Source organism: Saccostrea cucullata, unplaced genomic scaffold (assembly GCF_032062105.1).
Source record: "Saccostrea cucullata isolate Sc308-1 unplaced genomic scaffold, CSIRO_AGI_Scuc_v1 ctg297, whole genome shotgun sequence".
In the NCBI taxonomy this organism is placed as follows: domain Eukaryota; kingdom Metazoa; phylum Mollusca; class Bivalvia; order Ostreida; family Ostreidae; genus Saccostrea; species Saccostrea cuccullata.
The window spans coordinates 532,875-557,232 of record NW_026929962.1 but is presented as its reverse complement, the minus strand read 5'-3'; the positions used below and the strand labels follow the sequence as shown (position 1 = coordinate 557,232).

At 34.9% G+C, this 24,358-nt stretch overlaps 2 protein-coding genes across 5 annotated transcripts; both read left to right on the top strand.

Moving 5' to 3' along the window:
* Positions 1-8,475: 8,475 nt before the first annotated feature.
* LOC134282573 (complement C1q-like protein 4) lies at positions 8,476-9,464 on the top strand. The gene is made up of 2 exons (XM_062764976.1): positions 8,476-8,729; positions 8,832-9,464. Exons 1-2 carry the CDS (start codon positions 8,573-8,575, stop codon positions 9,263-9,265), a joined length of 591 nt encoding a protein of 196 aa, XP_062620960.1. The 5' UTR covers positions 8,476-8,572; the 3' UTR covers positions 9,266-9,464.
* A 2,268-nt stretch (positions 9,465-11,732) lies between these two features.
* Positions 11,733-23,802, top strand: LOC134282524 (HHIP-like protein 1). 4 transcript variants are annotated; one of them, XM_062764926.1, is made up of 9 exons: positions 11,733-11,996; positions 12,113-12,659; positions 12,892-12,965; positions 18,215-18,381; positions 20,209-20,337; positions 20,543-20,690; positions 21,508-21,653; positions 23,324-23,402; positions 23,487-23,802. In XM_062764926.1, exons 2-9 carry the CDS (start codon positions 12,174-12,176, stop codon positions 23,593-23,595), a joined length of 1,338 nt encoding a protein of 445 aa, XP_062620910.1. In that variant the 5' UTR covers positions 11,733-11,996; positions 12,113-12,173; the 3' UTR covers positions 23,596-23,802. The 4 variants fall into 4 exon arrangements, with proteins under 4 accessions (XP_062620910.1, XP_062620909.1, XP_062620912.1 ...); XM_062764928.1 differs by having other exon boundaries at positions 11,735-11,996; positions 12,236-12,659; positions 23,487-23,800; XM_062764925.1 differs by having other exon boundaries at positions 11,733-12,659; positions 23,487-23,801.
* The last annotated feature ends 556 nt before the right edge of the window (positions 23,803-24,358 follow it).

Sequence of the window (24,358 nt, the reverse complement as noted above, 5' to 3'; positions counted from 1 at the left end):
CATGGTCATATCATCTTTAGCAATGCCTTTTTAGCTCACCTGAGCCGAAGGCTCAAGTGAGATTTTCTGATCACATTTTGTCCGTCGTCCGTCCGTCTGTCCGTCCGTCTGTCTAGCTGTCCGTCTGTAAACTTTTCACATTTTCGACTTCTTCTCAAGAACCACTGGGTCAATTTTGACCAAACTTGGTACAAAGCATCCTTGGGTGAAGGGGAATTTAAATTGTTAAAATGAAGGGACATATCCCCTTGCAAGGGGAGATAATCAAGAAAAGACAAAAATAGGGTTGGGTCATTAAAAAATCTTCTTCTCAAGAACCACTAGGCCAGTAAAGCTGAAACTTATGTGGAAGCATCCTGGTGTAGTGTAGATTTTAAATTGTTCAAATCATGACCCCCGGGTATAAGGGCGGGGCCACAATGGGGAATCAAAGTTTTATATAGAAATATATAGGAAAAATCTTTGAAAATCTTCTTCTCAAGAACCATTGGGCCAGAAAAGCTGAAACTTATGTGGAAGCATCCTGGTATAGTGTAGATTCTAAATTGTTCACATCATGACCCCCGGGGGAAGGGTGGGGCCACAATGGGGAATCAAAGTTTTATATAGAAATATATAGGAAAAATCTTTGAAAATCTTCTTCTCAAGAACCACTGGGCCAGAAAAGCTGAAGCTTATGTGGAAGCATCCTGGTATAATGAAGATTCTAAATTGTTCAAATAATGACCCCCGGGGGAAGGGCGGGGCCACAATGGGGTATCAAAGTTTTATATAGAAATATATAGGAAAAATCTTTGAAAATCTTCTTCTCAAGAACCACTGGGCCTGAAAAGCTGAAACTTATGTGGAAGCATCCTGGTATAATTTAGATTCTAAATTGTTCAAATCATGACCCCCGGGGGAAGGGCGGGGCCACAATGGAGTATCAAAGTTTTACATAGAAAGATATAGGAAAAATCTTTGAAAATCTTCTTCTCAAGAACCACTGGGCCAGAAAAGCTGAAACTTATGTGGAAGCATCCTGGTATAGTGTAGATTCTAAATTGTTCAAATCATGACCCCCGGGGGAAGGGCGGGGCCACAATGGGATATCAAATTTTTATATAGAAATATATAGGAAAAATCTTTGAAAATCTTCTTCTCAAGAACCACTGGGCCAGAAAAGCTGAAACTTATGTGGAAGCATCCTGGTATAATGAAGATTCTAAATTGTTCAAATAATGACCCCCGGGGGAAGGGAGGGGCCACAATGGGGTATCAAAGTTTTATATAGAAATATATAGGAAAAATCTTTGAAAATCTTCTTCTCAAGAACCACTGGGCCTGAAAAGCTGAAACTTCTGTGGAAGCATCCTGGTATAATTTAGATTCTAAATTGTTCAAATCATGACCCCCGGGGGAAGGGCGGGGCCACAATGGAGTATCAAAGTTTTACATAGAAAGATATAGGAAAAATCTTTGAAAATCTTCTTCTCAAGAACCACTGGGCCAGAAAAGCTGAAACTTATGTGGAAGCATCGTGGTATAGTGTAGATTCTAAATTGTTCAAATAATGACCCCCGGGGGAAGGGCGGGGCCACAATGGGATATCAAATTTTTATATAGAAATATATAGGAAAAATCTTTGAAAATCTTCTTCTGAAGAACCACTGGGCCAGAAAAAGTGAAGCTTATGTGGAAGCATACTGGGCTAGTGTAAATTCTAAATTGTAGGAATCATGACCCCCGGGGGAAGGGTGGGGCCATTATAGGGAATCAAAGTTTTACATAGAAATATATAGGAAAAATCTTTGAAAATCTTCTTGGGTCAAGAACCACAGGGCCAAAAAAGCTGAAACATATGTGCCTATGGAAGGATCATGGGGTAGTGTAGATTTCAAAATGTCTAAATTATGATCAGTGGGGTAGGGTGGGGATGCATTATGTATAGTAAGGGGGAAATCTGGTAAAGAACAGAATGGTCAAAGCTTCTCAGGTGAGCGATGTGGCCCATGGGCCTCTTGTTTTTTATAGATTATCTTCTAATAGTGCTGTTTATGTACATTTAGACAACAATTTTATCTAGTGCAAATATTATTCGACTAAAAATATCATGCAAAAAATGGATCCTATTCCTAGCTCACTGGTTGGTTGGGATCCATTGTAGAAAAAATACCAGGTTATGTTCACCTGACATGACCTTCAGGGTGAACTTAAGGATTTGTTTCTACATAGGACTAAAAATTGATCAAGAAATTCCAAACCGATACAAATATAGTTTTATACAGTTCACTTTCTCTCACTTCCACTTAGATGTATGGACAAAACATTCACTCACATTGAATCAGGAAGGAGGTAGGGAATCTTCCCTCTCCCCAAACTGTTTTAACATATCTTAGTATGAAAAGGTTCATTGTAAAACTACCCCTCCCCATTCTGCTCTTTTTAAGGCTAGTACAATGTATATATAAATATTATAGATAAACTGTTACCCCTACTTTGAAGATCAGTTTATTTGCCTGATGCCCTGATCGTGATTTTTTTCTACAGTGCACATTTAGATTTTGAAATACTGGTGATGTTTAATTCAAGCCCGCTTCTAGCAAATGCTTGGAAGCATATAAGTGCTACGTAATGTTGTTATAAGTTGGTAATTTCAACTTTAACCTTGGCTTTTCCAAATTAAGACTTGGCTATTGTTTATTCCAACTTTATTAAAGATGGCTTTTCCAACTTTAAAGTTCGCAATTCAAACTTGAATCTTGGCTTTTCCAACTTTAATCTTGCCATTTTACAACTTTATTTTATCTTGGCTTTTCCAACTGTAAACTTGGTTTTTCCTTTATTTGTTTAATAAAAAAAATTATTGCTGTTAATACGATGATTAAGCGACCTGCGATGTACAATACATGCATTAACCGAGCCCGAAGGACTCCGTGAACGTATCGCTCTCTCCCCCCGGTTAAAATCAAATTTGGTACAAATCATCCAGGTGTTAAGGAAATGAGAATATGGAGAAGGAAAGCAGAAAATACTGAATATCGCTTTATTACATTGTTATTTAATGCTAAATATTGCTTTAATTACATTGTTATTTTCCTTTTGGACAATTTGATACACCTATCTCAATGAAAGATTTCGATGCTGAGGTGAGGGATTCAAGTATACATACTGAGAGCTTAATTGGACAGAATAAAAATGAAAATTTTCAAGAGCAATAGAGCCTAATTAGTCAGGTCAAATAAATACGGTATGCACATCCACATACTTGTTCCAAACATGGTCCTAAGGATAGGGTAGGACGACGGTTATTAGAGAAATCTAAGGGGGGGGGGGGCAGACGGACAAAACAAAAACTACCGGTATACCCCGAATATTTAATTATGGGAGCATAGAAACATACGTGTAAGAGTTTATTATAGTAAAAAAAAACTAAGTGTAACATTACACTATGCTCAAAGAATGCAAGGATTCAACGATTTCAAGATAATGTTCGGATAACAGATTTTACCCACTAACGATATGCCATGGAATGTTAAATATTGCTCTTTAAATACTAGTATGCTTTTTAAAATTTTCTTCAAAACATTGTGAATAAAAAAAATCGCATGCAAGTTGTTTGTTTATGAACGACGTCATACATTTTAAGTCAGGTTGTCTCTTGCACGTGTGATTCCGGACAGGAAAAAACACATGTACTCGGAAGCTCACGTGTTCACGTAAAAGGAAGATTTGTTGTAAAAACGCTTTGACAGCTGTCAGCTGATTGCGTCCAGATAGTAGTAAATACAGTTTCTGAAGTGTAAGTATTAATTCTATTACCATTTCATTTATTAATCTTATAGAGAAATAAAAATTAATTTGTTTTTCTTCCATGACACAATAATGAAACCAAGGGAATATAGTTATAATTACTTATAAAGTATAAAAAAAGAAATGAAAGTGTCAAAGAGATTTTTTTCATTGTGATTGTCAATCTGATTTAATTAAGTGATGTTTTCCCTAACAGTCAGGTTTGATTATCTTTGTGTTCATCTAGTACGATGCGTAAAATGAACAACAAAAAATCATTTTCTTGAAGATGTTACTTTGAAAAAGCAGGAAAACATTCTTCAAAGAGGAGTGTGCGGATTCTGACTGATGTACAAGCACCATATTCCTGCTCAGTCAGGGGAAGAAAAAGACAAGAAACTGACGCGTTCTATACTCCATGACAGCATAGATCGCATACTGACAGAGTACCAAAAAGGCTTGTTCGCTTCTCCAGTAGACTGTGGTACGCATGAAAAGGAGAGAACACAGTCCGCGCGATATGGTAAAACGGCAAAATCATCCGAACTGACTATCAGGGATATAACTTCAACTTGTAGCCTTAGTCAATACCATTGCCAGAAAGACAACACTAACTGTAGCCAAGCAGAACTGAATTGCAGACTGGATATGGAACAAAATACCGAGATGGAAAAGAAAGAGAAGGGCAAGATGCTTCAGAGAGACCTGGATACAGAAAGAGAGAACTGTGGTCCATCAATAAACATTGAAGCATGGACTCAATCTGGATTCCAGAATCCCTTGCTGTTAGATACGACAGACTACAAAATTGATAAAGTTTCATCTATTACAGAAAACGAATTTAACTCCATTGAAGAAAACGCCGCCTATCTTGTAGATAAAAAGTCTTCTACCTCAAAGCCTAGCTTTGAAAAGACGCAACAAAAGAGATCCAATTCCTTTGAGGACATTGGATCACCTGTTAAATCATGCTTGCCCCAGATAAAATCTTTTCAAGAAAATAAATCTATGTTTGGGGAAAATGCCAATCCACAGTTGGGTTTCTTAAATAATAAAGAGTGCAACAGAAGCAATACAACAGACAGATTATCATTACAACAAGGAAACGACAGGTTCTTAAAAGATAACAATACTCCAGGTTCACCTCTTAAAAAAATTAGATCAAAGGAGAAGCCTATCACAAGCTCTGTAACAAAGTCAGTTGCCAATCAACAGTTTCCTCACCTAAATAGAAACACAATCCTATTTGACAAGAACGGCAAAAGCATTCAAACATTTATTATTCGTTCAGATGGGATTCTTTGTCCAGTAAACCAAGTAAGTGCATTTTCAGTTGACTCCCAACAGCATACTCGTAACACACAAAAGTCAGGTCCAAAGCAGGATGAAGCATCGACCGATAATGAGCTTCAGGATACGAATGGTATGATTGAATTAGAATATAACAGTGCCAGGCAAAGCAACACGCAGAAGCGTGCAAAATTAGTACAAATGGATGCAAACGAGCACAAACACCCTCCATTGTCACCCGGTAAACTGGCTCTCCAAGCTCGAGCCTTCAGAAAATTTCAGCATTTGCTAGCTTGGAGATTTCGCCAATACTTCTTAAGAGAATATATACGTAGTAGTCGTTTCTACAGTATGGGGTATAAAGGATTTATTGAAAGTCAATTAAAGACACATGGAGAACCTTATATACATGTAGAACAGAGGACGGTCCCATTAAAAAGACATAACGATATTAATACCGGTATGAATCTATCCGAATACTACGATTTCACACAAGACCAAATTTCGAATAATGTTGACAATCACTGCGGAAACTTTACCAGTGGATGTCAGGAGTACCCTTACTTTGAGGCATGCAGTAAAAACACAAACGAGCATGGAAATCAAACAATGTCCAACATGCATACAACCTCTAAGGATAGCTTTGGATATGGCTTTGGATGTGAGAATGGTTCAATTCTTGACACAGAAAATATGATCTTGCCTAACAGTGATGGGACGAAATGCAATAGTAATATGACTATACAGAATATGGAAGAATTCGGTCACAAGCTTTGTGTCTCGAACGTTAGTTCCACTATTTATGAGGAGGATGCTTCAAACAATTTCAATTCTTTTCATTTCGGACGTCCTTTTGATGTCAAATCTCAACGAACACACAGTGAACTAAGCCAATCTTCCATTGTCGGTGGCTATAACAGACACCCTAATGCTCAATATCCTATACACAGTCAAAAGTTTTCCGAATTGTATGAAATGATTCAAGAAAATTACACTGTCGGAAATCCATCTATAAGTGAGAATCCAAACAGCTTTTCCAACAATTCTCATCAAAGTCCGCTGACAGGAGCTCAAGAACGATCGGTTTCTCGCCAAGAGCATTCATTTACTGATGGGATGTTTTTTCCAAAAGAAAAAGAAGACCTTATATCTCATTATTGGAGTCCGAATACGCTTGGCCAGGGCATAAAACCGGTCGTTGGAAATCTTTCTGATGATCATAACTTAAAACCGGTCATGGAAAATTTTTTTGATAGTCCAAAACCGGTAATTGGAAATCTTTCTGATGATCATAACATAAAACCGGTCATGGAAAATTTTTGTGATGATCAGAACAGAAAACTGGTCATGGGAAATCTTTCTGATGATAAAATCATGAAACCGGTCATAGAAAAGCTTCCTCTTTCTGCTCATTATTGGTACCCCGGTTCTCTTACATCGGATGTATTGTATAAAAGGAGGGAAAGCGTCCCATCGCACCTGTTATTCGACACTCAGCAAACTACAGAAAACGTTTCGTCTACTAGAACATCTCCACTAAATCTTATTTATGAAGAGAATGATTTGTATCCCACCGATCTCTCAAAGCGATTTTGAAGGATGAGTATAGAAGGGTAAAGAAGCACCACATTCAGTCAAAAGACAGTGTTTAAGCTAACGAAAAAAATAGCTGAAATTCATGCAATGAAGAAAATACTGTGCATATAGCTTAACTTACTTCAGCATTATTTTCAAAATGTATTGATTTCTATTTTCTTCCGCCATAAATTACACTTTATATCATATACACATTGGGTTTTATTTGTTAAGATTTTAATTGAATTATTGTATGTAATTTTATTGAAACAGTATATTCAATAATTCATTTAATTTAGTAGATAGAAACACTGTAATGGAAGCAAGTGCATTGTATAATTTTTGTCAATGGCGTTTGGAAATACATTGTAAAATTTTCATCTGTAATATTATCATTATGCAAAAATTGTGTTTTATGTCGAACATTCAATGAAATAATTTCTTTTTTAACATGCATGCACTATTATTGACTTGAATGTAATTGCTTCATGTATAATATGTTTGTGTGGCATGAAACTGGAATACCCGTTAGATGATTTTACCAACGAGCTGGCCTTGGTCGAGATAATAGTTTATTTACATTAAAAGTTATTATTAAATGAATTTGTTATTGAAGGGAGCCACAGTATAGAAGTAGCTTCCATTTACCCTTTCCAACTTCGAGATTATGTGTATCTTCTTAGAGGCTATCTTCCATGTATGAATAAATTGAAGATTGAGAATTTGAAACCCCGAATTCGTCAAGTGTCGGAGAGGGTTGTGGCAACGCACTTTGAAAAAATTACAAACTTTGAAAAAAAATTTCAAAGTGCGTTAAAATTAGGACAAAATCAACGCACTTTGAAAAATTTTTTCAAAGTGCGTTAAATTTGCAATTGGGACCAACTCAACGCACTTTGAAAAAAAATTTCAAAGTGCGTTAAGAGTCTACATCAATATATTTTACCATGGAGACACTTAACGCACTTTGAAAAAAAAAAATCATATTCTAGTAATGGAAAGATTTTATTTGTTATTTATCTTTCAAAAAACTTGTGAATTGATTTACTCCCGCCGAAAAGAGGAGAAGACGGGTATAAGATCACTCAGTCCAAATCTTTATCTTTCCAATACATAGGTATCGGTAACAAACGGGGGAGGGGAGCAATAAACCCAAGCTGCATTTTCAATGCTTATACGATATGTATATCTTTCCAAAATAAGTGGGGGGGGGGGCTGAAACGAAGTAATGATCTTAAACAATCGTCACTCTTTTTTTTCAAGACCCTTTTCCGTTTTATTTTATCAAAACCTCAATTATTTAGGCCTAAAACGTCAATATCTCAGGTCCTGAAGTGACTTTATCATAAAAAAAGTTATCCAACCAGGATCTGTTGTTTATCGTACCGATTATTTGTTAGAATGTTGATTAATCTTCACATTTTTTTTCAAAGTGCGTTAATATGGTCGATATCAACGCACTTTGAAAAAAATTTAATTTTTTTCAAAGTGCGTTAGTCATTTTAATAGTTAATTGTTAAAAAAAATATTGATCATTTATACGCACTTTGAAATTTTTTTTCGAAGTGCGTAATTTTTCAAAGTGCGTTGTAACAGAGGGTGCACTCTCGAATCAAAGCTTACTTTCACTGTTCAATTTTTCTTGTATCATATATGAATTAAATCTTGAACAAAAGTCATTTTAATAGTTAATTGTTAAAAAAAATATTGATCATTTATAAAATGTATGAACATACATTTGGACTAGTATGTGATATACTGGCATCGTGCTCCTATAATGAATTATATTTCAGGATTGTTAATATTAATTGTTGTGTTTATAATTACTTAATGTAGTACTAATCTCTGTTTTCATACAAGTCTGATGTTCCTCTCGGTGGGAATTGACATTTGTCACCTTATGTAGTTTCTTCGATATAGATAAGTACGAAAAGCTATGATATTGAAAATTAATTTGAATCTGACAATACTGTCAACATTATTAGCTTTATCAGCCGGAATTTTGCTACAGAACGAGGATTGTTCACATTGCATAGCCTCGCTTCAGGAACAATTCAGTTTTTTACAACAGCGGTTGGAAACTCTGGAAAAGGGTATGTTTCTTTTTCTTTAGCCTTTAGCATATCTGAAGCAATGATGTGATAAAGAACACCTATAAGGAAAGTACATAAATGAGGTATATATTTATCTTGTAGATGCTAACCAGCAGCCAATAGCCTTTAACGCAGAATTGTCATTGGATCTCGTTAACCCTGTCCAAGGTTCCAGCATCTTATTTGACGCCGTGCGATTTAATTCTGGTAACGCATATAATAACAAATCGGGCACGTTTTTCTGTCCGGTTTCTGGAGTTTACTATTTTTCGTTGGAACTTTCCTCGAATGGCCATCGCAACAGCAGCCATTCCCTGCATGCAAAAATTTTGAAAAATGGATCTCCGATTTCCATAACGGTTCTTGATAGCAACAGTCATCCATCCTGGCTAAGAAGAACGTCTTCGGTGACGACGGAATTAACGCAAGGTGACATCATTTCCGTTTTAATTAACTATGTCGTAGGAGACATCACAATTAGCGGTGGTTCTGCTCTCTCCACATTTTCTGGTTTTCTTGTGCAAAGAATAAAATAAATATTAATATAAAACATATATTACATTGTTCATTATCAAAATAAAGGACTACTATAATGTGGTCCGGGAGCGTACATGTACAATTATGCAAAATTATACATTTTATCGTCAATTATTATGTAGTATAACTTAACGACTTTTCAACTTTATACACTACCATTCCCCACTATAAATTTTAGTTCAAGCCTTTTGATATCATTGACAGCTGCTTTTTCAATAAAAATGGAACTCGTAAATTTACTTACCTCGTCACTGGTCGTTTGCAAAATTATTTTGTTGAAAAAATTCTGATTGTATACACAAGTACCCTGAAGTCGACATCAAAAAGATGCTTGCGTTTCTGATTGGCTATGTCTATGTTGTTTTTGGTGACCAAGTCTTCCAACAATTTATTGAATTCCCATGGGTACCAATTGCGCCCGGTTATTAGCAGACCTATTTTTGTACATGTATTCATATGAAGCAGAATTTGTGCAAAATCTCATGCGTGAAAAGAAAATACAAATGTACTTGCTGTGGTCTTCAACTCGACATTTAGATACATATGTATATCGACGACGTATTGTCAGTAAACAATTGTAATTTCCATTCTTATCAGATATATCGACCCTGGTGGGGGCGTTTTTGTTGTAAAACCAGGCACAATGATAGTGTATACTTTTCAATTATTTTTGTTAAAAGTATAAAGCATATAGGTGGGGGCCCAGGGGGCAAAGACCCCGGAAGCTCCTGGGTTTTCTTGTATTTTAGAGTAAATCCAGGCACAATTATAGTGCATATTTTTAAAATTTTTTTTGTTAAAAGTATTTAGCATATAGGTCCAGATGTTTGAATAATAAATGTATTGAATGTTTCTCAATTCTCATTGTATTGTAACACATGCCACTATATGATAAACGATTTAATTACTTATTACTTACTAACAGTGGTATTGGTTAGTGATGTACCAAAGTACCACGTGTTTAATACATGTCATACTTTGAATGGTCTGGCAAATCTGTTTTTGTGTATTTTAAGAATAAAATCACACCGGTATTTGGATATTTTACTTGAAAAAGACGTTAATGGTAATCTGATAACCAAGCTCTATGATATATGTGATGAATTTAATGTTTTTATTGTCAACTTCCCTTACTTATGAAGCAATATACCTTCATCACCTGCATGTATACGGAGTTTATGTATCTCAGTTGATTTGATACACAAGGGCATGCTCTATGCATGAACAATTTCTAAAACGAGGTAAATTATTGACAAACAAGTTGGTGAAATAAGAATATAAGCAGTTTCGGTTAAAGTCATCATCCGTTATTTCTATGGTCGATTCAATGACCTTCTCAGCAAATACCATTTATCACTGAGTCAAATGCTGACTGACGTTTTGATGCCAATTGTTAGTCCATTATTTATTTATACCAAATTGACGACGGATTTTCCCGTTATTTCTCGATCATGACGAGGAGCACTCGGCGGGTGTGACCGGTCGGCAGGGGATGCTCACTCCTCCATGGCACCTGATCCCACCTCTGATGTTTTGGAGGTCCGTGTTTGCTATGCTCCTATTTTTTTGTTATTGTTTTATGGACTTTTGATCCTGAATACTGTTCGTTGTTTCGTATGTTTCATTACTTTGGGAATTAGTTTCATTATTCTTTACCTAGGAAAGCAATCTATAATGTCAGGAAAGTACTCATACCGATACACTATACCGATACTTTTCAATTAAGACGATTTTACTTTCATTTGGATGTAATATTTCTGCGTATTGGCAGATTATTTTAACAAAGGAAGGGGAATGATGATTATCCCGTCAGAACCAAAGTGAAAGAGTCGGTAAAATGTATTTTTTATTATTTTTTATTTGGTTTTTTTTTGTGTTGTATTTTTTTATGTATTATATTTTAAAAAAAATTGTCGCTATGTTCATGAAAAACACATTTTAAAGATACAAAAGTAAATCGAAATTCGGTACTTTTTTATTTATACTATATTGATATTAATTCTGCACTCGCATCATAATATATGATAAGAGTTAAAGAACAAATCATTAATGGACATAATGTACAGGAATTCAGATGTCAATTTACTTAGTAGATGTATTTCACTTCTTGCATGAATTGTCTGTCCTTTGATACATTTCATGAAATAAATACATTTCTATCTTAGATTAATTAAAAATCCACCCAGATGAGTAATGATTTTTGAAGTACACACCAAGATGAAATATATACCTGAATACAAGTGCATGTTCCGGTCTATTTTTGTCAATATCAAAATTTATTACTAAACGTGAAGAAAGTTCAAGCTTCGTTTGCTCACTATTAAAGCACTGGAACAAGGTAATAAAAATTATGTTTATTATATAAATCTGATAATATCGATATGCTTTACTAATCACAGGAATTATTTCTGAATGAACCTCTAAAATCTTTATGTATTCCTTATATCACCATTTATATACACATAAACATAGGTATGCGTCAGACGTGTATTTTCTCATGACCGTTACACCTGTGTCGCTACTTCTAGTTTGAAGTGTAGTGCTTATGAACACGTGCTTCCGGCAAAACGATTCTTCTGCAGTAGGTGAATAATATTCATTAGCTTCAGTTATATATCTGTTTTATCACAGATCAATAAAACAGAAAAATAAATCCGACAATATCCACGGATACCGTTTTGGTGACAGATGGAATTCTGGATAAGTGGCTTCCTCGTGTCGTTAGATAGGGTAGGTACCCGCTCAGAATAATCAGATAATACCCCTGGGAATAAACAACATGTTTTAATCTGTTAATACAGACTAATTATACCCGAGATAAGGATAATCGTTATATTCAATTTTAGTATCTTAATTTCTGGCTCTTGACGGCTGAAACAGTCTATTGATTGCTGTCTTTGAAATACGATGATCACCCGGAACCTATTTCTTGCTTTGCTTTATACCTCTACTACAAGTTTTGTCTCAAGTTCATTAGTATTGGGACCTAATGCTACACGGCCCTGCGTGTGCTTACAGCATTATTTAACAACTAAGAAAGCACTCTTGGTGCTAGAAGAGAAGGAGGGTGCTGGAAGATTTTTTGTGATGGAACAACAAGGACTTGTTTATTCTTTTTCGTCAACTTTCGGGAACAAGAAAGTGTACCTTAATTTGACGTCATTAGTGGAATATGACGAAAATAGCGTTGACGAGCGTGGCCTTTTAAGTATGGCACTGCATCCTAAGTTTTCAATAAATGGTAAATTATATACATACTCAATACGTAAATTTAATGGAGAACAGTGCGCATTTATAACGGAACTTCAAGAAGTTTCAGGGAGGATTGACGTTTCGAAGGAGAAATTATTAATGGTTATACGTCAGCATAACGAAAAAAGAAATGGAGGTCAGGTATAAATATTGCTTAAATAAGTATATTCTATTTATAAATATAAATTTGAAATAATTTAATTATACCTTTTATAAAGATTTATTATATCGGGTTAAATGTTGAACACGTGTCAACGTAGCGGAGAAGGGTTTTAACTTGCTGAAAACGTATTTAGAAATGTAGCATCTGTTCACTTTTTAAACCGTTTCAGTATTGTTATATGATATCAAATAAAGCTGTTTTTCGTCGTAGGTATTATTTGGCAAAGATGGATATCTTTACATTTCCGTCGGAGATGGGGGTCTTCCTTCAAGTGCGCAGAATATGTAAGTTTTGTTTTTCCTTTCAGAAATTGTTATTTTATATTATTATATTATGCCATGTACTGTCATTGTTGTTATATTTTTTTGTTTGTTTTTACATTTTTACACTTGTGGCTTTCAATTTGACATTCACATATATTGGAGGATGTTTTATAAAATAAGAGTTGATTCCATTTTATATGTCAACTCCACATATTCCATTGAACTCAAAAGATACCACCGAGTCTGCTACATCTTAAAAGTATGACAAATTTATGAGATAACCAGCTTTTCCATTGACAACTTTCATTATTCCGCTGTATAGCCCGCATATGGTGTTTATTTATAGCATGAGCGGATATTTTAAAAAGACCAGAATAGATTAGTTGGGGTTAAAAAGATTTTTACAATTCTGAGTCTAAATTAAAACATTACAAATCGCCGAAATATGGCTAATTGTAAGGCCTTTGTTTTGATACAACAGAAGACTCTCAGTGTTTACGATGGGCTTGACTGGTGGACAGAGGATGCTTACTCCTCTTAGGCACCTGGTCCCAGTTTTGGAATTTTCGATTGGTCCATGTTATTTAATGCCCTGTTCACTATTTTGTATTGTTTACTGCTGATTCCTTATTTTCGCGAGTACTTATTATCGCAAACACCTCTTTAACGTCAAATCGCGACCCAGATAGCAAGACTATGTTGGGCCAACATTGGCAAAAGGTTGTATGGTTGGCGTTGGGGGAACAACGTTGGGCCAACGTTGGACCAATGTCACCATGCCAACCTTCTCGACCATGACGGAATTCCTATGTTGGCCCAACGTTGGTCCAACGTTAGCAACTTCCATTCACTTTACTTCCCAAGGAAGGAGGGATGTTGATGTTGGCCCAACGTTGGCCCACTGTTTGTAATACACTCTTAAAGAAAGTGTCTTTTAAAGTTGGTAGTAGTATGTTGGCCCAACGTTGGCCCGATGTTTGTAATACAACCTTAAAGGAAGTGTCTTTTAAAGTTGGTAGTAGTATGTTGGCCCAACGTTGGCCCGATGTTTGTAATACACCCTTAAAGAAAGTGTCTTTTAAAGTTGGTAGTAGTATGTTGGCCCAACGTTGGCCCGATGCTTGTAATACACCCTTAAAGAAAGTGGCTTTTAAAGTTGGTAGTAGTATGTTGGCCCAACGTTGGCCCAATGTTTGAAATACACCCTTAAAGAAAGTGTCTTTTAAAGTTGGTAAAAGTATGTTGGCCCAACGTTGGCCCGATATTTGTAATGCACCCTTAAAGAAAGTGTCTTTTAAAGTTGGTAGTAGTATGTTGGCCCAACGTTGGCCCGATGTTTGTAATACACCCTTGTAGAAAGTGTCTTTTAAAGTTGGTAGTAGTATCATACATGTTAACCTATTGTGATGAAAAAGAGGGAGATTCAGACCTCAAAAGCGGTAGCATTGCGCGCGTGTTGTTTAAAACTTTGATTATCGATATCTTTCATGTAATATACATGTATATTATAAGCCTTAAATGAAATCATGTACCTACACTAATTAATCTTAAATATCAACAGCAATAAGAAGACAGAAACACCTTAAGTTTGACATAAATTGTACAAATTCAAATATTTTTCATGCTCATCATTTTGCTTGGATTGGTTGCTTTACATATAGCCTTTGAAAGAGTGATCTTTGCTGAAATAGCCTAGAAGCAATAATTCTGAATGTTCATTCAATTTTTAAACAAAACAAATGATGGCATTGTTCAATCTAGATCTAAAACAAGTTCGTATAGATAAGATAAGATAAGATAAGATAAGATAAGATTTATTAATACCAATTTGGGGCCCATCAGGGCATACAAGTAATAAGGAAAAAAAAACATACAAACAGAAATTCAAAATTGATAGCAGTGACTAACAAAAGATAAATAATGTTATATTTCGTAGTATAAATCAGATTTCCCGCGATGATCGAAAACGAAAGTAGAGATTGCCACATGGCTTGGTTAATCGAATGATTTCTATTGACTTTATTGATAAAGTTGTGAGCTTCTGTCCTTTTAAAGACGATGTCAAATGTTTTCATTTAATTCTTAAAAGCCGTATCTCCTTTCTCATGGCAGGGATGTTGATGAATTTATCGTAACCAATGTAATCACTGGTAGTCTTATGTTGTTGTCGTTGTCAAATCCGTGCTTGAAATCTATGTACAAAAAAAGCGTTTGTATGATTCCGAGTCAAATCACGCGATATCTAGCGAGATTTTATGAGAGTGGCTTCAAAAATGGATACCCAAGCGAACCAAAAATACTTTAGACACAGGTTTTGTAGAAAAGCGGTAGATTTCTGAATTAAATCGGTAGGCGGGAGATGGAGTGAAAAAGCGGTAGACTCCCGCCTAAATCGGGAGAGTTAACATGTATGGTAGTATGTTGGCCCAACGTTGGCCCGATGTTTGTTATACACCCATAAAGAATGCGCCTTATCAAGTTGATAGTAGTTGGCCTTACGTTGGCCAAATGTTTGTAATACATCCTTAATAAAGTGTCTTATCAAATTGGTAGTAGTATGTTGGCCTAACGTTGGCCCAATGTTTGTAATACACCCTCAAAAAATGTCTTATCAATTTGGTAGAACATTTTAGTTTGTAGTATGTTGGCTCGATGTTAGCACGAGTGTTCTTTTGTTTATGTGTTTTAAAGATGGGATATTTATATTGGGCCAAGCTGGCCCATTTATTATACTGCCAACTAAAGATGGTGTCAATTTTAGCTGCTGAGCTGACATTCTATGTCCATGCTTTTAATTGGATGACTGTTTTTAATTGTTTATTTTCTGATATATTCAACATTTTAAATTTTAACGTCTTAAGTGATCACAGCACCAAAGAGTGTTTTATTATATTTTTTTGAATTGTGCACATGCATGATTATTTATTTGAAATAAAACCCTTGAAATTATTAATTTTTTCATGAACGTTGTATTCATGAGAATTTAGAGAAGACTAAATACGTTCTCAGGAACAGGATGTGAATGAAGCCTACATATACATAAATCAAAATGACACAGCTTTATAATTAGTTAGGCGTTCGCTATCACGTGACCAAACTGTGGAGTGAGGTGTCAGATTCAATTGCTCACAGGTGGTGATAATGCAGACAAGCAAGAAGAAGTGAAATTTAAATTTGTGGATTATACACTTGCAATACAGCTGCATTTAGAAGTGATGTAAGTTTATTTATTCTTATTTATTCAGGTTAACTGTTAAAATTGATTCGGAATTCATTCTTGTAATGTTTTTGCACACAAGCACTGTAAGTTAAAATCAAATAATATCTTTTAAGTTGTTTCTATCTATCTAATTCTTAACTGTCTATTACAGACCGATTGTAACAAAGAAATTCAGTCAGAGACTGCAAGGAAAACAGATGTTGTGGCGGTACATGTAAATAACAATGAAATCGAAGACTATGAATAAAGAAGTGTATAAAGTATGAGTCCGTATGACAAAGATCAAGATGAAGAAAACGGGAGGCGACGAAGGGACGGAAAAAGAGCGGGAATACAACAAAAGGACTATAATAAAGGAAGTGAGCCCTGATTAAGAACTTTTAATTGATAATTTTTCATAATTTACCTCTATTGTCTATTTTAAAATTTATTTTGTAAATTATGATTGAATTGATGTATATATAAAATATTATCACAGTGAATCATTAGTAATGTTTTCATTGAACATGTCCATGTATGCATTATGGATGCAGATTAAATTGTGTATTAATTTATTTTAAACAGTCATAAAATAGGTTTATGTAAAGAATCACATAACCAATTGCAAATGTTTCTATGTAATAACTATTTGCCATCTGACATTGTAAAAAAAAAAAGGGTCAATATTGGGCCAACCTAACCAACCAGTTGTTAAGGTTGGTTGTTAGTTGGCATACACTAAAAACTACATTGGCCCAACAATATGCCATCTGACATTTCAACATAGGGCCAACGTTGGGCCAACCTAACCAAACAGTTGTTAAGGTTGGCTGTTAGTTGGCATACACTAATAACTACGTTGGCCCAACAATATGCCATCTGACATTTCAACAAAGGGCCAACGTTGGGCCAACCTAACCAACCAGTTATTAAGGTTGGCTGTTAGTTGGAATACAATTATACCTACGTTGGCCCAACAATATGCCAACATGTTGGACCAACGTTGGGCCGATGAGCAAAATTACCGTGGGCCAACGTAAGGTTACCAACAGTGGGCCAACGTTGGAAAAAAAATTGGACCAACGTTGGCCCAACTATGTCTTGCTATCTGGGGAGAACAATAATTCGCGAGTGTATGGTTGATCAAGAGATTTTACATTGATTTTTTGCACCATAAAAATAAAAGCGAGAAATTTTATTTTGCGAGCGATGCTTCTCGCGAAATTACGCGATAATTAATTCCTCGCGTATATTTTGGAATCTACAGTATAGTTTTTTTTTCTGATAGATCATTTTTCATTATCACATTTTGATTGTTTCTATTTATTTCTTTGTTTATTTGTTTTTTAAATAAGATACCTTCATAATATTGGATCGTGAACTTTTGAATTTAACAAAGTTTATTTATGTATGTTCTTTGAAATTAGAGACGCAGGCTGCACAATCAGATGACAAATAACGCTTTTTTAAAGAACTAAGAAAAAAATATTTCAAACAATTAGTCTCAACACCTGCATATTGAGTTTGCCTCAAAGTTGATTGGGTTTGCAACAGTATGCTCGAAGCGTACGGAAATTTCTAAAACGTGACAATGAAAACAAATTGATGAAATAAGGATTTCAATAATCTTCTTAAAAATTAAGATTCGCAAATTCTATGGTTAGTACAATAGCATTGGCAGCAAAATAAATCTTTCATTAAGTCGAATGCTGGAATTTTCAAACTCAGATTGTTAAGCCATTATTTACACACTGAATTGTCTACGATCACGACTAGGAGCAAAGCTGGTTTGACTTGTCTACAGGGGATGCTTACTCCTCGAATGATACCTGATCCCACCGCTGATTTTTAGAGGTCAATGTCTGTTATATTCCCAATATATGTTGTAAGAATAGAGCTTGGGTACTGTTCTTTATCCCCATATTTCAGCACAAAAAATATTTTGTCAATATAATTAATTTGACAAACTACAAGACTAGTGTGTTTGCATTTTTATTGCATTTACATCACTCAAACATGTACAGTTTGGTACTTTAAAAAAGGTTATCTATACGTAGAATTTCAATTTCAGGACCTCTTTGCTGGGTAAAATTTTGCGTATAGACATCGACAGCAGTGAGATAGTGAACAATCAAATCCGATACTACGTCATACCTACCGATAACCCGAATGTGAATGGTCTTCCGGAGATATATGCCTGGGGTTTTCGAAACCCATGGAGATGTAGTCTTGATTCCGGTATGTAATTTTATGATTTTAAGCCGTTTAAAGGTGTTGAAGGCAATAGATTTGAATGCAGTTCCATTAAGTTATTTAATTGCAATTAGTTTTGTTTGTCATTTTTTGTTCTGTAATTTGTTTATTTCATTTTATAAAATTGTGAAGAGTTTGCAGCAGATCTAGTAACTGTCCTGTGTGTGTCTGTAATAGAGTACAATGAGAACGCAAATGTGCAACCAAATGATTCGGAGGTCAAAGTTCAAATTCAAAATAAGAGGTGGTGTATCAACAAAAGAATCTAATTTATATCTGTAGCTAGTTCTGGAGGAGATACTCATTGTGATTATTTATTTAAGTGTAGGAAGTTCTGAAGGTGATATTTATTCTGATGTTTTACAGTATTTAACAGTAGGAAGTTCTGAGGGTGATAATTATTTTGATATTTTATTTAACTGTAGGAAGTTCTAGAGGTGATATTTATTCTGATGTTTTATTTAACTGTAGGAAGTTTTGAAGGTGATATTTATTCTGATGTTTTATTTAACTGTAGGAAGTTTTGAAGATGATATTTATTGTGATGTTTTATTTAACTGTAGGAAGTTTTGAAGGTGATATTTATTGTGATGTTTTATTTACATTTATTGTGATGATTTATTTAACTGTAGGAAGTTCTGAAGGTGATATTTATTGTGATGTTTTATTTAACTGTAGGAAGTTTTGAAGGTGATATTTATTGTGATGTTTTATTTAACTGTAGGAAGTTCGGAAGGTGAGATTTATTGTGATGTTTTATTTAACTGAAGGAAGTTCTGGAGGTGATGCTCATTGTGATGTTTTATTTAACTGTAGGAAGTTCTGAGGGTGATATTTAATATTTATTTATTCTGATGATTTATTTGACTGTAGGAAGTTCTGAGGGTGATATTTATTGTGATGTTATTTCATTGTAGGACGTTTTGAAGGTGATATTTATTCTGATGTTTTATTTAACTGTAGGAAGTTTTGAAGGTAGTATTTATTGTGATGTTTTATTTAACTGTAGGAAGTTCTGAGGGTGATATTTATTGTGTGAAGTTCTGAGGGTGATATTTATTGTGATGTTTTATTTAACTGTAGGAAGTTTTGAAGGTGATATTTATTGTGTTGTTTTATTTAACTGAAGGAAGTTCTGGAGGTGATGCTCATTGTGATGTTTTATTTAACTGTAGGAAGTTCTGAGGGTGATATTTAATATTTATTTATTCTGATGATTTATTTGACTGTAGGAAGTTCTGAGGGTGATATTTATTCTGATGTTTTATTTAACTGTAGGAAGTTTTGAAGGTGATATTTATTCTGATGTTTTATTTAACTGTAGGAAGTTTTGAAGGTAATATTTATTGTGATGTTTTATTTAGCTGTAGGAAGTTCTGAGGGTGATATTTATTGTGTGAAGTTCTGAGGGTGATATTTATTGTGATGTTTTATTTAACTGTAGGAAGTTTTGAAGGTGATATTTATTGTGTTGTTCTATTTAACTGTAGGAAGTTTTGAAGGTGACATTTGTTGTGTTGTTTTATTTAACTGTAGGAAGTTCTGAGGGTGATATTTATTGTGATGTTTTATTTTACTGTAGGAAGTTCTGAAGGTGATATTTATTGTGATGTTTTATTTAACTGTAGGAAGTTCTGAGGGTGATATTTATTGTGATGTTTTATTTAACTGTAGGAAGTTTTGAAGGTGATATTTATTGTGTTGTTTTATTTAACTGTAGGAAGTTCTGAGGGTGATATTTATTGTGATGTTTTATTTAACTGTAGGAAGTTTTGGAGGTGATATTTATTGTGATGTTTTATTTAACTGTAGGAAGTTCTGAAGGTGATATTTATTGTGGTGACTTAGGAGAGGGCGAGCAGGAGGAAATCGATTTTATCCAGAAGGGCCATAACTATGGATGGAATATCAAGGAGGGAGATAAATGTGTTTTAGATTTCTGTAATGTAACAGGTAATTTACAGGTAATTTTAATTCGATGTCTGCTAAATCATACTCGAAACATTGCTGTGAAAGAATAAATATAATATATTTTCATTGTTAATGAGAAAGTTATAAGCAAAACTAAATTTTGGTCTTAAGTTTTTTATTAAACGGAGTCCAGGTCTGTAGTTATATGAAATCTACTAGTATCCCGTAATGAAAGTACGTTTTACAAAAGGGCCTGAGGGTCGACCAGTCTACGTGTATGATCACCCACAGGGACCCGCTGCTGTGATCGGAGGATACGTGTACAGAGGAAATTCCATTAAGAATCTTACTGGCAGATATATTTTTGCTGATATTTTTGCAAAGTAAGAATGACTCCCGAGGGGTAGGGCAGACCAAAAAGGGACGATCAAGGTTTTACGGGCAAAATATTCAAAAATCTCCTCCTCAAGAACAAAAATGCCTTGATTGGTCATATTTAAGTGGAAGCATTCTCAAGTAGTGTAGATTGAAGTTTTTTCAAAACAGGACCCCAGGTGTACGGTGGGGTCACAATGGAGGAACATTTTCTCCAAACCCATTGGGCCAGGAAAAATGAAATTCACGTTGAAACATCCACAAGTTGTGTGGATTTAAGGTTATTCAAATCACGACCCCTGGGGATGGGATGGGGTCACAACAAACCAACAACTTTTCTATAGGAATATATATGAATAATCTTCTTTTTTTTTTTTTAAATCTTCTAATCAAGTCAACAGCAGAGCCATGATTGGTAAATCTATATGGAAGCCCCCTTAGGTTGTGTAGATTCAAGTTCGTTCAAATCTTGACCCCAAGGGGTAGGATGGGGGTCATAATAGAAGATAAAGATTATAGGGGAAAATCTTTCAAACCTTTTAAAGCCATGATTTGTAAAAGAAATGTGGTAACACACTCTGTTAGTGTATATTCAAGTTTGTTCAAATCATGCCTCCTCCCCCTTGGGGCAGGTTGATACCACTCATAAAATACTAAACTAGCCAAAGTGCTCAGGTTAGCGGTGTTGCCCATTAGCCTCTCGTTTTCATATGGTTGACGACAGGCATGTAGTTCTTTATCACTGTATTAAAAAATTATACATTTATATACATTTTTTTGCCTAATTGATATAAAATCCTTTAATTGTTTTTATCTGTTGATCAGCTCATTCCTGTATACATTAGAGAAGATGGGCGGGGCTGACTGGGAGGAGAGCCACCTGTATTACTGTGACCCGTCCTTCTGTCCCTGTCACGCCAGGGAAACCCTGGGTCAGGACTATCTGGTCTCATTTTCTCAGGATAATAAAGGTTTGTTAATATATTCAAACGAATTTTCCGCTAGGAGAGAAAAGTTTCGTAGAAAAAATAGTTACGAGTTACTGATTTAATTATGTAGGTGAAATGCACTAGGAACAAACTTTCCAGAACGTAAGACACAGTACTATGCGTATTTATACTTATTATACCCCCCGCTTGAAAAGCGGGAGGGTATATAGTAATCGTTAATTCCGTCCGTCCGTCTGTACGTCCGTCCGTCCGTCCGTCTGTCCGTCCGTCTGTTACGCTTTGGGGTACCCATCTCTTATCCGCAACTCCTCTAATACCACTGAATGAAATTTGATGAAACTTTCACAGAATCTTTATTATGTTCCCCAAACGAAGTTGGGGAACATATTGTTTTTACTCTGTTTCTTATTATTATTATTATTATTTTTCTTCTTCCTGGGAAAATCTTTTCCACGAATGATCTTGTAAACTACATGTCCGACTTAGGTGAAACCTTTTTAGGGTCAGAAGGCATGTTATGTAGATTTGCGGAACGAAGGTCATTTTGCGCGCACGTGCTTGCAAGAGCACGCACGTGCAACGCGTGAAATGACCAAAATAATAGATACAGCCGTAACTTTTCTATTTTTTGATTATATGCTTTGATACTCATAATATAAGTGTATATTAGTAGTATAGACGTGTTGACATGGTCAAAATAGCAAGATCTCACGCGCATGCACGTGCGCTTCGCTCTGATTGGCTGAAACTAAAGTCTCAATATCTTTCTTGATTTTCGTCATAATCCTTTGAAATTTTGAACTTAGTCACACAATACGAAGATCTACAGCATGATATATAATATATTCATGAAAGCACGTACATGCGCGTGTGCTGGCAAGAGCGCACGTGCAACATGATATATAAGAATTATCATGAAAGCACATAAATCCACGTGTGCTGCAATCTGATTGGCTGGAACTTTACATGCCTATATCTTTCTTGTTTCTCAACAAAACAGGATGAAGTTTAGAATATGAATAGGTATTATGGATTCCTACATGATATTGCTATCAAAATTGAATGCAAGGACGTGCTTGCATGCACATGCGCACACGCAATGCGTAAAATGAACAATATGTTTGAAAAACGGTAAAATTTATATTTTTATGACTTTTTATTGATTTCTGGAATAAAGATATGTTAATGGTTTAGACAACATATCATGATCACCTTGCATGTGCATGCACGTGCGTTTGCGAACAATGCGTTAAATGACAAAAAGTTGATATCATTGTAGCTTTTAAAATTCTTTTATGAAATCCTGCGATACTAAGCATATTGAAAAAAAGTTTTAAAGGAAATTTGCACAAAAAGGGAGTTGGGGAGCGTTTGGGGAACATCTGTAACGGTCCCCGTTACAATTAGAACTAGTTACATATTGCCATTGTGCACCTCCTATTTTACTTTTTGATCCGACACATATTTTGAGTTTCCCGGCCACAGGAAAACATGGACTTTTTCACCAGCTATAACCATATGGGAGGCGGGGGGTATCATTTAGTGAGCTCATCGCTCACAGTACCTCTAGTTTCTTTCTACCTTCAGGCTTGTCTTGTATTAATAAAGCAATGAAAGAATAAGAACATTATTATAGTGTCTTACATTTGATAAATGTTCAAGACTACATGGTAAATCATTAAACATTACAGGAGAAGTGTATTTACTGTCAACAAAATCGTTTCACGGAAAATCAACTGACGACAGACTTCTAAAACTTGTACCCCCTAAGTAAGTTTAGACATATAAGTTTGATAACAAAATTTCAAGTTCTCTATTATGAGCATGTGAATAAAAGTTGCCTTTCTTTTGCAGCTCTTACGCCACAACATGTGGGGCTCCAGCATTAACCTGTCACTGGAAAACAATCTCAATTTTCTTGTCTCTTACATTTAATTTAATGATAAAAAGGTTTTTGATTTAACTTTTATTAGTTAGTGCAATAAGTTTATAAGACTGAGTGCTTGTAATGAAAAGTGAACGGACATTTCGGAGCGATTGCTATATGGCCAGTTTAATTGTTAAGTGCATGACTGATGTCAATTCGAGAAAAGTTTTCATGACATATTCTATGGACATATATTTACAATACACACTGACAGTACTATAAGGCTGCAATAAGATTATTTGTTTGTTAATTAAACTGATTTGTGAACAGACTTACTGCTTCTTTTTCAAACTAGAAAAAAAAATTAGAACCAAAGTTTTCTAAAACCATTAAAGGATTTTAAAAAAAAATAATTATGTTTGTTATTTGTTGATTTAAAAAGATGAAAGACAATCTAGTACTGTTGTTCGCGCCGTATCTTCGAATTGTTAATATTCTCTTGTTGGGTATCATTCCATAATCAGAAAGACAAACGTAATCACTGCCAAATTAAAGTACCAGCTTCAAAAATACGTTGAACTTGGGTTAAAAGATTGAACGTCAAGGATAAATTAGTATTTATCATATATGCCAACCGTATATGTTTCATGGACCTTTTCATCATCACCAAACCGGAAGTGACTGAAGAGTTTAAAAGACTACACGAACAATAAACATGTATTTTGGACCCAGCACTTTGTTAGTAAGGCTTACTATGTATTTAAGAAGAACTTGGTTTTAATTCTAACTATAATATACGACTAGAAATCCAACATAAATTCACAGTTCACTTTCCAAGGAAGAAATTCTTCGAAATCAC

Bases quoted from the DNA above. Each gene is read 5' to 3' on its own strand.
- LOC134282573 (XM_062764976.1), top strand. From the start codon at position 8,573: ATGATATTGAAAATTAATTTGAATCTGACAATACTGTCAACATTATTA. The intron at 8,730-8,831 runs GTATGTTTCTTT...TTTATCTTGTAG, and splicing joins GTTGGAAACTCTGGAAAAGG to ATGCTAACCAGCAGCCAATA.
- LOC134282524 (XM_062764926.1), top strand. From the start codon at position 12,174: ATGATCACCCGGAACCTATTTCTTGCTTTGCTTTATACCTCTACTACA. The intron at 20,338-20,542 runs GTAATGTAACAG...CCGTAATGAAAG, and splicing joins TAAATGTGTTTTAGATTTCT to TACGTTTTACAAAAGGGCCT. The intron at 21,654-23,323 runs GTTTGTTAATAT...TAAACATTACAG, and splicing joins ATTTTCTCAGGATAATAAAG to GAGAAGTGTATTTACTGTCA.